This window comes from Talaromyces amestolkiae, assembly GCF_001896365.1.
Source record: "Talaromyces amestolkiae strain CIB chromosome Unknown scaffold18.1, whole genome shotgun sequence".
NCBI lineage: Eukaryota > Fungi > Ascomycota > Eurotiomycetes > Eurotiales > Trichocomaceae > Talaromyces > Talaromyces amestolkiae.
The window spans coordinates 604,623-617,739 of NW_024468054.1; the positions used below are offsets into that span (position 1 = coordinate 604,623).

General features: G+C 47.2%; 6 protein-coding genes across 6 annotated transcripts; 4 read left to right on the forward strand and 2 right to left on the reverse strand.

The window, feature by feature from the left end:
- Window positions 1–313: 313 nt before the first annotated feature.
- On the forward strand, window positions 314–2,285 carry BHQ10_008270 (uncharacterized protein; the record flags this gene model as incomplete). Its single annotated transcript, XM_040881057.1, has 7 exons — window positions 314–364; window positions 420–471; window positions 525–547; window positions 600–629; window positions 761–929; window positions 982–1,385; window positions 1,434–2,285. 7 exons carry the CDS (start codon window positions 314–316, stop codon window positions 2,283–2,285), a joined length of 1,581 nt encoding a protein of 526 aa, XP_040736772.1.
- A 504-nt stretch (window positions 2,286–2,789) lies between these two features.
- On the forward strand, window positions 2,790–5,555 carry BHQ10_008271 (uncharacterized protein; the record flags this gene model as incomplete). Its single annotated transcript, XM_040881058.1, has 2 exons — window positions 2,790–5,427; window positions 5,482–5,555. The coding sequence occupies 2 exons, from the start codon at window positions 2,790–2,792 to the stop codon at window positions 5,553–5,555; spliced, it is 2,712 nt and encodes a 903-aa protein (XP_040736773.1).
- A 242-nt stretch (window positions 5,556–5,797) lies between these two features.
- On the reverse strand, window positions 5,798–7,234 carry BHQ10_008272 (uncharacterized protein; the record flags this gene model as incomplete). The annotated part of the gene is made up of 4 exons (XM_040881059.1): window positions 5,798–6,549; window positions 6,599–6,726; window positions 6,789–6,934; window positions 7,028–7,234. The coding sequence occupies 4 exons, from the start codon at window positions 7,232–7,234 to the stop codon at window positions 5,798–5,800; spliced, it is 1,233 nt and encodes a 410-aa protein (XP_040736774.1).
- Window positions 7,235–7,692: 458 nt separating this feature from the next.
- BHQ10_008273 (uncharacterized protein) lies at window positions 7,693–9,650 on the forward strand (the record flags this gene model as incomplete). The annotated part of the gene is made up of 3 exons (XM_040881060.1): window positions 7,693–8,400; window positions 9,006–9,296; window positions 9,357–9,650. The coding sequence occupies 3 exons, from the start codon at window positions 7,693–7,695 to the stop codon at window positions 9,648–9,650; spliced, it is 1,293 nt and encodes a 430-aa protein (XP_040736775.1).
- A 362-nt stretch (window positions 9,651–10,012) lies between these two features.
- On the forward strand, window positions 10,013–10,708 carry BHQ10_008274 (uncharacterized protein; the record flags this gene model as incomplete). Its single annotated transcript, XM_040881061.1, has 1 exon — window positions 10,013–10,708. The coding sequence occupies one exon, from the start codon at window positions 10,013–10,015 to the stop codon at window positions 10,706–10,708; it is 696 nt and encodes a 231-aa protein (XP_040736776.1).
- Window positions 10,709–10,811: 103 nt separating this feature from the next.
- On the reverse strand, window positions 10,812–12,236 carry BHQ10_008275 (uncharacterized protein; the record flags this gene model as incomplete). Its single annotated transcript, XM_040881062.1, has 5 exons — window positions 10,812–10,925; window positions 10,998–11,131; window positions 11,204–11,698; window positions 11,767–11,972; window positions 12,031–12,236. The coding sequence occupies 5 exons, from the start codon at window positions 12,234–12,236 to the stop codon at window positions 10,812–10,814; spliced, it is 1,155 nt and encodes a 384-aa protein (XP_040736777.1).
- Window positions 12,237–13,117: the final 881 nt, after the last annotated feature.

Consider the following 13,117-nt stretch of genomic DNA (forward strand, 5'->3'; position numbering starts at 1 on the left):
TGTTATGAAGAGCAAGATCGGGAGATATAGACGCGGATAGGCGATGATGAAAGGTGTCGTAGGATGAGGAGATGGAGTTAGTGAGTTGTTGTGGTAGAAGAAGGATGATGTTAGTAATGAAGCTCGAGCTGTCCGAGTGACCGACGTAGGTCTAGCTGTCCGCGCTAGCGCCTTGCCAAGCATCCAAACCACCACCGCCTGCCGAACTCTGAAATTCCGAAAAGAGCGGGCAACAACTTTTGACTCCGCGATCAACGACTTATTTCTTATCACTTTTCGAAGTTCCTGTGTTTGTTGATACTCTTCAGACATTATGGCATCAGCAGTAGCCGTCCCTAGCGGCGCCGGCAATTCTGCCTTCAAGGTAAGTCGAGAAATGTTGTGATGGCGAAGCGGGGGTTTACTAACACCATGATCAGGATAAGGAGAAGCCCATGGCAGTGCGCAATGCCAACATTCTGGCAGCTCGAGGTTTGCTATTCCTACTCAAATCCATGTGCTTATCAATCGCTAACACAATGTAGCTGTTGCCGATGCGATCAGAACGGTATTGTTTCTTGATCACCCCGCAGAAATATTTGATTTCTAACAGTATGCAGTCTTTGGGGCCCAGGGGTATGGACAAGATGGTATGTCGTGTTATAGTCTCTTGACCATTTTGAGCGGTCCCTAACAGTCATATAGATTCAAAGTGGAAAAGGCAATACGATCATTGTGTGTACATCTCCTCCGTTTCGTCCGATATACACTGACTCCCCAGACCAACGACGGAAACACCATGTTGAAAAGTATGAGCGTTATGCATCCCGCAGCAAAAATGCTTGTCGACCTCAGTGCTGCTCAGGATATCGAAGCCGGTGATGGAACAACCTCTGTCGTCGTAATCGCTGGCAGTCTGCTCGGTGCTGCCGACCGACTGTTGTCGAAGGGTAAGCTATCAGAAATCTAGCATGGTTTTGAGGATGGCGACTAATCGTCTAGGTATCCATCCTACAATTATTTCCGAGTCCTTCCAAAGAGCAGCAGCAGCCGCTGTAAACATTCTTCACGATATGTCACAGCCCATCTCCCTGTCAGACCGAACCACCCTTTTGCAAGCCGCGTCGACTTCCCTTTCATCCAAGATCGTTTCACAACACTCAAATCTCCTCGGACCTATGGCCGTCGACTCTGTTCTCAAGGTCATTGACCCCAAGACCGCAGACAATGTTGATCTCCGGGATATCCGTATCATCAAGAAAGTTGGTGGCACAATCGAGGATAGCGAGATGGTGGAAGGCTTGGTTTTGAACCAACCTGTCATCAAGAGCGGAGGTGGCCCTACACGAATTGAAAAGGCTCGGATAGCCTTGATTCAGTTCCAACTCAGTCCGCCTAAGCCAGACGTGAGTTTTGTGGCCTTTCCATCTACGTGTTGTATCTAACCTTAACAGATGGAAAATCAAATCGTCGTCAATGACTACCGACAGATGGATAAGATCCTCAAAGAGGAACGGCAATACCTCCTCAACATGGTCAAGAAGATCCAAAAGGCCAAATGCAATGTTCTCCTTATCCAGAAATCTATTCTCCGAGACGCAGTGAACGATCTATCTCTCCACTTCCTTTCCCGTCTTAAAATCCTTGCGGTGAAGGACATTGAGCGTGATGAGGTCGAGTTCTTGTGCAAGAGCTTGGGATGCAAGCCAATTGCCAACATCGACTCTTTCACGGAGGACAAGTTGGGAACCGCCGATGTTGTGGAAGAAGTTCAGGCCTCGGGAGCTCGTTACGTCAAGGTCACCGGCATCAAAGCCTCTGCTTCTACAAGCCAGACCGTCTCGATTGTAGCTCGCGGAGCCAACAACCTCATTTTAGACGAAGCAGAACGATCTTTGCACGATGCCCTATGTGTTATTCGCTGCTTGGTCAAGAAGAGAGCCCTTATTGCTGGTGGTGGTGCTCCAGAAATTGAAGTCGCCAATCAACTTGCATTGAAAGCTCGTGAACTTAGCGGCACAGAAGCTATCTGCTGGAAAGCTTTTGCAGATGCCATGGAAGTCATCCCGACTACGCTTGCCGAGAATGCAGGTCTAAACTCGATCAAGGTGGTTACTGAACTTCGCCACCGACATGCACAGGGCGAACACAACGCTGGTGTTAGCATTCGCAGCGGCGGTGTGAAGGATAATATTACGGAAGAGAAGGTATTGCAACCTCTGCTCGTCAGCACAAGTGCCATCGAACTCGCGGCGGAAACAGTGAAGATGATTCTCAGAATTGATGACATCGCTCTTTCCAGATAAACGCGAGCGGAGTGATACAACGAAACAAAATGAATGGGTTGTCTGTCATAAATGTCGGCGCATGATGTTAAGAAAAGGTTTTAGAGATGGGATCTCGTCTGTTATACCAACCCTACTTATACAGGTTCCACCTGACTGTAAAATGGCTAGCAATGCATAGTAATCACTTGGGTCTTTCTTTCTTCACTGATAATATCACATCATACTTAACAATTACTGTTTGCCCAACCATAGTACCTGTTCCGTACCGCTGCAATGGTGCCAAGACCTGGCTGTCTCGCGATTCCGGGGAACTGCGGCGGGAGCCTTAACGACCACTCCAAACAAGCATGAAACCTGTCTAACATAGATGCTCCTTCTATCATGTTTTGAAGCTTTCTTCTGTATTTTATGATTCCTCGATATTTATGAGCTATTGATAAGCCATAGTCTCAACTTCAATGTTACACTAATCTACAAATCTAAAGGGCAAACGGCGTTCGCTCGGCTCGTGTCGCAACAACCATGGCAAGGAAAGACAAGGACTCTGGGCCAGAATTCGTGCCCTTGACGAACCGGTCACACAGCTCTTCCGCTTCCTTCAGCTCGACAGATTCACTGTCTTCTGACGGCTCCCTCTTTGGCGAGGATGACGTCGACGCGCTGCCATCTCTAAAGACGACGAGGACAAAATTACCGGAAGAAGCGCCCTATCGCGATATCGACGAGGACGTGGAAGTTGAGAGAGGAGATGATACATTCTTGCAGCCGATACAGAAATCAAAAAGACAAAGAGGCAGTCGATTGATATGGGTGGTTGGATTGTTGTGCTTGGGTGGTTGGATATTGGCATTCGTATTGTTCTGGGGTCGGCGGAATAATAATAGCGATTTGAGCTCTTCGATTGCGGCTGTTCATGACGCCGATAGTGCTACCGGGGCTACGAGTTATGGGAAGCCGCTCACGCTGGACAGCGTTCTTAATGGCTCCTGGGGCAGGAGGAGACACTCGATATCTTGGATTGCCGGGCCCACTGGCGAAGACGGGCTTTTGCTTGAACGTGGTGAAGACGGCAAGAAAGGATACCTACGAGTGGAAAGCATACTCAGTCATCAAAATGAGAGTAATGCTGGAGAGGGGTGGGTTCTCATGGAGTCTGGTACTATTGAGGCCAATGGGCAATATATGCAACCTTCGGAAACCTGGCCAAGCCCTGATTTCAAGAGTGTACTTGTTGCTGTGGATTCCGTGAGCAATTGGCGGTATTCTTTTACTGCTACATATTGGATTCTTGACGTGGACACTCAAACGGCGCAACCCCTTGATCCAGATGAGCCTAAGGGCCGTATACAGCTTGCATCGTGGTCTCCACAATCCGACGCTGTCGTTTTCACACGAGACAACAACCTTTATCTGAGAAAATTAGACTCAGACAAGGTTACCCAACTCACAAAAGATGGCGGAAAGGACGTCTTTAACGGCGTCCCTGACTGGGTCTATGAGGAGGAGGTCTTTGGCACAAATAGTGCAACGTGGTGGTCCAATGACGGCAAATACGTCGCTTTCTTACGCACAAATGAATCCATGGTGCCCGAATTTCCCATAGAGTATTACATGTCTCGACCGTCAGGAAAGAAGCCCCCGGCTGGTCTGGATAAGTACCCAGACGTCCGCAAGATCAAATACCCCAAAGCCGGATCTCCCAATCCGGTTGTGACGCTTCAATTCTACGATGTTGAAAGTGCGGAGGTGTTTTCTGTCGACGTCTCGGGAGGCTTTTCTGATGATGATCGTCTTATAACAGAAGTTGTTTGGGCTTCCAAAGGAAAAGCGCTTGTCAAAGAATTCAACCGAGAAAGTGACGTTGTCCGCACAGTGCTCATTGATGTTGCTTCAAGAGTGGGGAAGCTTATCAGAGTTGACAACTTTGCGCAGGACGATGGAGGTTGGGCTGAGGTAACTCAATCAACTACATTTATTCCCGCAGATCTGGCCAATGGTCGTCCAGATGATGGCTACATTGATATTATTGTCCATGAAGGTTATGACCACTGGGGGTATTTTACTCCTATCAACAATTCAGTGCCTATTCTTCTCACCTCTGGTCCCTGGGAGGTGGTAGATACAGAACCTGCAGTTGACCTTAAGAACAACATCGTCTATCTTGTTGCAACAAAAGAATCACCATCGCAGCGACACGTCTATAGCGTCAAGCTTGACGGATCAGATTTCCAACCACTAAGCGACGTATCCAAGGCGGGATATTACGATGTGTCTTTCTCAATCGGCGGAGGATATGCACTACTAAGCTATGAAGGACCTCATGTTCCTTGGCAAAAAGTAATCAATACACCAAGCAACCAGAATCGCTTTGAAGAAGTTATCGAACAGAACGAACAACTGTCTAACATGATTGAAAAATATGCCTTGCCTGCCGAAATATATCAAAACATCACTATAGATGAGGTCACTTTACAGGTTGTTGAACGACGACCACCTCACTTCAATCCGATCAAGAAATACCCCGTCCTGTTCTGGTTATACGGAGGACCAGGGTCCCAGTCAGTAGACCGAAGGTTCTCTGTCGACTTCCAGTCATACGTTGCCTCAACACTAGGCTATATCGTGGTCACAGTCGACGGCCGAGGAACCGGCCACATCGGTCGTGCAGCCCGAACGATCGTCAGAGGCAATCTCGGCTTTTGGGAAGCGCATGACCAAATCGAGACTGCAAAAGTATGGGCCCAAAAATCTTACGTGGACAAAGACCACATTGCCATTTGGGGCTGGAGTTACGGAGGCTTCATGACGCTCAAAACACTGGAACAAGATGCCGGCCAGACGTTCCAGTACGGTATGGCCGTCAGCCCTGTGACCGACTGGCGCTTCTATGACTCCATCTACACCGAGCGATACATGCATACCCCCGAACACAACCCGACGGGCTACGAGCATAGCGCAATCTCGAATATGACTACCTTGCAGCAAAACGTTCGATTCCTCGTCATGCATGGCACGGCGGATGATAATGTGCATTTCCAGAATACGTTGTCGCTGATTGATAAGTTGGATGTGGCGGGTGTGGAGAATTATGATGTGCATGTGTATCCGGATTCAGACCACAGTATATTCTTTCATAATGCGCATAAAATGGTTTATGACCGTAAGTTTATTGAGAACTCTAGGAACTGGGTACAGGAAGCTAACGATTATACAGGTTTATCGTCTTGGTTAGTGAATGCTTTCACGGACGAGTGGCATCATGTTAACAGCGCTTTGCCGGTATCTTAGATCAAAGACTGGTTCTTGATCGTTGATTTTTAAAATGCATTGATGGGTATATCCATCGGTATATTCATTTCCTCTGTTGGATGTTTTGAAAGCGAGGCGTTGGTGTTCTTTGGGTAGCTACATAGCTAAATATGCAAATATATATTATTCAAGGATCATCTTTTGAAGTTTCACCCCGATCACAAAGCACTAAATTGCCGTACATTTACACATCATTGGCGCCTAGGATTTTGGGGGGTACATCAATTCCATCCATCAAAATCACCCACAAATTTCACCGCGGCTTTCAAATGGTACTCCTCAGGGTCCTCCCAAGCCTCTTCCAGCTCCTTCAGAACCCGCAACGTCTGCAGAAAATACGCGTTTGTCGCATGCGGGCTCTTAAGAGCCTGCTGCTTAATCCACCCCCAATCCTTGTCGTGCGTACCAGATGCCGCAATAACATCAAAATCAATCTCCGGCCGTAACTGAGCCACATATATCGCCAACGTAGTCAGCCACCACTGCTGCACAAGCGAGATGTGCACCTTATCCGGCGTATGCGGTAAGATGACCTGAATCGCATGGCTCATTAGCAGTGGATGCAAAAGAGCCTTGTTATATTTGTTTTCGGGTGTTTTGGTCCCCATGAAGAGTGCGACGGCTGCTTTCTGGCTCTCGCGGAAATGGGTGCTTGGATCGGAGGGGATGGTCCATGTATTGCAGTGATCTAGCAATGCGGCTTCGTGGTCACGGAAAATGATGGCCATGTTCTGCTCGCCGGGTATGGCTACGGCGTCGTTGTTGAATCTCTTGTCTGTGCGTACTTTGTCTAGAATTTCGGATATAGAAGAAGAACTGTACAAGGACTCGGCTTGGAAGTAGGATGGGTCATCAGAGTATTTGAAGATGTCGTTATCGTAGTATGACGTTGCGACGAGGGTGAGGGTTTCCATTGCCAAAGCGCGAACGGACATTTGCAGAGCAAGAGCGAGGTGAATTAATGGTTGTCCCGCTGGACCATGTTAGTCGAGCCTCATTTTAAGAGCGGTTGAGGTACATACAGCCAGCTGTGATTGAGCTGATCAAAGGCTGCTCGCCTGTGAATAAGAATTTCTGGAGAACAGCTTGCCAGTCATAGCCTTGGTCTACTAGATCGTCTTCAAAGAGGTCTAGAAAAGCTCGTTCATACCTATAGTGCGTTTTCTCCGGTTTAGTTACGAGGTAATGATATAGCTCAAAGGTGTCACATACTCTTTCTTCCCCAGAAAATCCATCCAGTCGCTACCGACAACCTCACCGGGAGCGTCTTTCCATGGCTCTAGTGATCTCGAGTCAACTTCATACAGTTGATCAAGAGTGTGGGCGTCGGCTCCGAAGATGAATGCTGATATCAAATGCTAGACAAAGCTCACGGGTTAGTCTCACCCCGTCCTAGTTGCATATATACATATACACCTATTCAGGCAACAAAGGGAAAAGGAAACTCGTACATGAGGTACAAGATTATACGAGCTTGCTGAGCCAGATCCATCCCCACGAATCCGCACCGAATGATTGATATGATTCAACTTCACTAGATGGAAGAGTGTTCTTGCTGTCTTCTCAACGGGATTTTCGATGTCATATGTTTCGATGGCCGGCGCGCGGATCGACGTGCTCGATCTGAGCGCGAAGATTTTGCTTAGGAAAGACGTCATTCTTATCTTTCTCCTTGTCAAAGTGTACTCGGTTTTGGTCCCATGCGACTTGTCTCGATGATCGTTAGTTTGTTGAACACATGGTGGGGAAGTCAGAGACCAACAATGAGTCTTTTACTCCTCGACCAAGCTTCGTGCATAGGCTTCGCACGTTAGAGATAGCTTTCCAAAGGCAAATTGGTTGTAATTCATTAATTGACTTGTTATTATCCAATCAGCAAGTCACCACATGGAGGTGGTCGAAGGAGTATGAGCAGGAACATGTTGGGACAGCTTATCAGCGATAAGATAACGATAAGAGCTTCAATCATATGACAAAGCCGAGGCTAGTGTTTGCTTTGTTTGCACTCATGCTTCCAGCGGAAAATCATCTGGAACTCTCAACGCGCTTTCCACCATACATAGTACACCAGGCAACACCATGGGATATCGCTAGGCGCTGCGACTTACGGATCAATATGGCGGTGATACCGACCGTATTTTTACACGCAGAACTCTTACCGAATATCCGCCAACTAACCCTCCACGTGTCTCTGCCGAATTCTGCCTCCGAAATTGACATCCGAGAATCTACCATAACACTCTCCGAGTCCTGCCGTGCAGTCACTGTTTTCACGCTTCATCAAGATGTGGAATTAGTGGAAACACTCAAGCTACCCGTTATAGTTACCGAGACATCAAGACGGAATCTAAGTTTCGCAGGACATCGCGTCGATATAGGCGGGATCGAGTCCAAAGCGCAAACGGCCGAATATTCGTTTAGATTACAGGTTGATCCCAATGATGCTGGACCGACAATATCAAATCAAGGCCTTCAGGAAGATGACTATGTCCCCTGGACCGCGAGTGATCTGTCGTCCTGCACCGCATTACACTGTAGGTTCTGCGAGCAGATGATCGTTGACACAGCTTCAAAGGCCAACGCAAATTCCTGGCAGTGGAAAGACCTGCCCAGCGGCAACTGGGCTGAGATGATGGATTTCTGGCACTGTCATAAACCTGATGTGCATCCCGATGACAAAGAGGATCAGAAAAATGTCGAATCACAGAACGCCTCGGTCAAAGGATATGGAGCTTCTAATCGAGTAGTTGCAACGCTGCGGACAGGCCTGGTTGATGTTGCTTCTTTCCTGGTGGCTGAAAGTGATTGCCAAAATACCAAGTTGGTAAGTACATGTGACGACTATACACCTGACCGTTATTCCAATCTACTGCATTATATTTTGTTGCTTTCCTCTCTTCGTAATGGTCACGTCCTTTCTCGATACATATACGCCGGGTATAAAAGAAGGAGACTCCGTCGCAACTTCACGACGAAGTCACCGATACAAATGCCCAATAGCAAGCAGCCTCATCCCTCTCTTGAGCAAGTTCTGTCTACTAGGAGGACGTTTCTCGACTTGTAGTTAGCTCGAATGTGATTGGAGATAGCTACGAAAGACTCTTTCTAGTATGGCTTGATATCCTCCTTCATGCAAATGGAGTGATGGATTTCTAGTCTAAAAGGTCGAGATTTTTGCGGCTACTTGCTTTCCATTTGTCCAGCTACGAGATTCGAAAAACTGACTGGTAGGGGAATTCAAGAGAGGTAGTGAGCGTCCTGGTACAATTCACTGGAATGTCTAGAGTAATGGGCCTCACAGCGATTATCGCAGGATACATTGATAGATTTATTTTAGATTGGTCTCTTCTCACTTAACGCGCATCAACCCAATATTCACTTGTCTTCAATGCTATTTATATTCATAACTAATCAATGTTCGAATCATAGCTTGAGCAAAGACCACAGTCAACCTCTGTGAAATCCACGTTACGCGACGGAAAGAACGCAAGGAATATAGGATGCTCCGGCTGCAGTGCAATCATAGGAACAGAGGATTCCGTCGCTGAAGGCTTGAGACTATACAAAAATAATATTTCCGTGAAACATACGGGTGCAACAGAACGAGTTTACGAAACGCATTCGATTGATATCATCACAAGCTCTCAACTCTTGGACTTGATTGACCATGAAGGTGTCCGACGATTCGTCATCCACGCTGGTCGGTCTGACGGGATCCTGGTTAGTGATACGATTTCATGCATTCTTTCTGATCGTTGTGATTGACGTTGATGCAATTAGTTGTGGGCCTTCAACCCCGATCTCCGATACTCAAGCTCAAGCGCAGATCACAGCATTGTATCGCGACGTGCTATGAAAGTTCTCTATCAGAATGTGACAAACGTCGAAGGGATTCTAGAACCAGAAAATGGCGCCCCAACCCCTCTCTCGCTCGAAGAGTTATTCCTGCCTGAGAACATCTATGACGAGTTGGTTCTGTCACTGCAACGCAGCAATCTTCTGATGCCGATATCTGCAAGGATCTTTCGTGAGTGGAATGTTGCACTACTGGATCGGCTTGAGAAACGTCCATGATAATGGCCTCTTTGAGAGAATACTCTTGATTCGATGGGGGCAAGCAATACGAAACGTACCGCTTGATTTTTACAGATTGTGCATTGTTGCAAGGGGTGACACAGTTGAAGTGGCGTAGTACTACGTCCGTACTTAAATTGTCTTCCCTTCCGAAGGCAAATGCAGCCAACCCTTGCGTACTGCATGTACCCGTGACTGTCCTGCGAACTTGCGTCTTGAGCATTGCCCACGGTTGGTAGCGCTACTTGGCGAAGCTTGTCTCTTCTGCCCAGGAGTTTATATTCTACGCTTTGAAGAACTTTAAGTCTGGGATTTCTCTGGCAAATGTCTTTCACAAATCCCAACAGATTCCAACAACCAAAATGACTTCGGATTGCATGTATCCCCAGATTGAAGAGCGCCTTATCCCATTCAACGATAACCAGGACTATGAATCAGAATACGCAGCCGAAGGATGCGACTTTAATTATCGGGAGTGGGCAAATAAACAGGAATTCATATCACTCGTCAAATCCCTCAGCGCACTAGATCTACCGTCCGCGCAACACATCGAAGACATCGAAGACATCTCGACAGGGGATCTGGATTCTATCGTTAGCGGGGACCAATTCAGCCACAGCAACAACAAAACCACCCATGTTCCTGAGCTACTAGTTTCCAATTCTCCATCCCCGCCAGAATACCCTATCAACCGTACAGCCTGGGGAAATGCCGATGATATTCCGACCCGAGTACAAAGCGCAATACTAGAGGAATTCCCACCCCTTGTTAGGTGTCGCGATGCGCCTGCAATGAGGTACTTAGATGAATATATAATGGACCTGGAGGAGTCGATGTTATCGGATTGGTCGTTTTCCTATCTTGTGAATGGCGATTATGATGAGCATCAGGAAAATGCTTCGGATACTGAGAGCGCATCAATAAGCAAGGAGAAGGAGGTTAGGGTTGCCGAAAGCAAGGATGAAGAGGATTGGTCTTTCCTTTTGCCGTCAAGCAGTACGATATCATTACGATCACCATGTACGGATACTCTGCACTACTATGAACGGGAGCTATGAGGCTACTAAAGTGAGATACCGGGTTTGTACGATATGACTGTTTTATTTATATTTTTGAGCTATGTCATCTTATAATCCATTGATACAAAATTTTTGTACCAATCTAAGCCTCAAACGGCGTCTCGCGAGGAGGCTCAGCCTGAGGAGTTATACGCGCAAGATGACGTCTCTGGCCATTTTCCCAGTCATACAAGGCCGAGTGTGCAGTAACACGGTTCTGTAACCAGGATTAGTCCATATCACTCAAATTGACGAGAAGCGCGAAGAAAAAAAAAAGTAGGAAACTCACATCCCAAACTACAACTGTACCAGGAGCCCATTTGATGCGGGTCTGGAGATCCTGCGACAATGCGATGTGTTCAAATAAGAATTTGAGTAGATGCTCGGATTCTTCCTTTTTGTAGCCGACGATGTATCGGGTGACTGTCACACAATCATGCGTCAGTCATCATCCGGCAACCTGCGAATAATTAAATTAATGAGGAGTAGACTTACACTGAGGATTAACATAAAGCGCCTTCTCGCCCGTAACGGGATGCGTCCTCACAATCGGATGCTCATGCTTCACGGGATCTCTTCGCACCGTACTCTCCCTTGCCAGCGCACTTTGCGCCTGCTCAAAGCCCGAATGCACAGCTTTAAGACCGTGAAGTCTCTTCCTGAACTCGGGGGACAACCGCTCATATGCCTTGGCCAGGTTTGCGAATAAGGTGTCACCCCCGGTTGTGGGACCGTCAAGTAGATACAAAAATGTGGTGCCCGGTGGCTGGCGCTCGTAGGAGACGTCCGAGTGCCACGTCACGGAGTTTGTGTGTTCGTGCAAGAATGTCTGCAAAAACGAGTTGTCGTCTGCGCCACGGTGCACGAGGTGGACTTCGGGGTGGCCCTTGGGAGCACCGGAGGTAGGATGGATGTGGTGACGGCCAAAGTAGCCACCAAATTCCAGAGCTTTATCGATGGGGAGACTTGCAAAGTCTTGGTCACGGAATGCTGCATAATAGATTTTTGTTAGTTTGCCGCTCTTCTCGGCCGTATAGATGGGTGTGTCTAAAACGTACCGACAACTTTACGTTGGGCAACGAACAGGGCAAGTTGGTCTTTGCCTGCGTCTGTGAGTTGGCTCAGTTGTACGCCGCGAACCTCGGAGCCGATGTATGGTGTAATCTCAGTAACTTCGGCCTTGCCAGCTGGGAGAAGGTCCTTAAGTGAAGGATCGGCATCTTTGCCATGCTCATAATGCTCGAATGGCGTCCATGGAGGGTATCTATCACACAAAAACGTCAGAAACACAACAAAATCCAGATGAATTCTTGGAGGCTTACTTCACGCCCTTCTCATTGTCCCAAACTGGGAGGTAGTTGGGGTATGTAGCGGCAGGTTGGGCCGCTGTACCCTCAAGCTCAGCCTTGTTATCAAAAGCCTCCTTGCCGCCGATGAAGAATTCCTTGTTGAAGTTCTCCGTGATATTGGACTTTGCAGCTGTAGTTTCCCGGATAGGGAGGGGGTCTTCGACTAAGGCGGGGGCCATTATGTATTTAATCAAGTCACCTAATATATATATTATTTGGTGGCTGTATAATGATGTCGATATGGAACAAGATAGACTGAGGTGCTGTCTTGGTATATGTCTAAAAGATTGTCCAGGAAGAGAAGGGAGAGTTATTATACAGTCCAGACTACGTGTTTTATTCTAGTATAAATAGCATCGACTCATATGAGTCATCTAGAAATGTTCCGAAAGGCTTGTTGATCCCCACGCATCAGTCATTCTAACGGTTTCTTAGTGGTGAATGGCCTATTGACGACATCTAAGGCACTGGCACACCATATTCTACCCTAATTGCATACTTGGGTGAGGGGTATACACCACTCATGACGAGACTTTGGTAGATCATGTGATGTTATTCATTGACCTGTGAAAAGGTCCGTTATTTAAGCCCTGTTAGTGTCGGGTTTCGATCCGGTTATTTCTCCATTTGGTTATCTTATCAACTGCAATGACCATGCAATAAGAGACTGTAATTATGCATGGTCACAACCATTGGACATGTTGATGCTACCCGTCCAATTGAGATGCAATGCTGATTTTGCTATATGGCGCAATAGACATGGTAGTTGACATGATTTGGTGTTTTCCATGTCGGCCAAGACGTGGAACCACCTCGTGGTGATCACCATGCTATCAAGATAGATGACCGTGAAGAAATCACTCTGTATAACTCGGCCTTCTCACCGTTGGCTTTTTTTCTTGACGTTTTTGCTGACTATAGACGTTGACGTCTCCTGCCTAATTCACTTGTTTCTAAGATGTTTCAATTCTTCATGATGACCTCTCGACAACTCATGATCTTGCTCACTGCGGACCAAGCGCTTGAAGATAATCGACATCGTTCAAACACTGGTATGAGT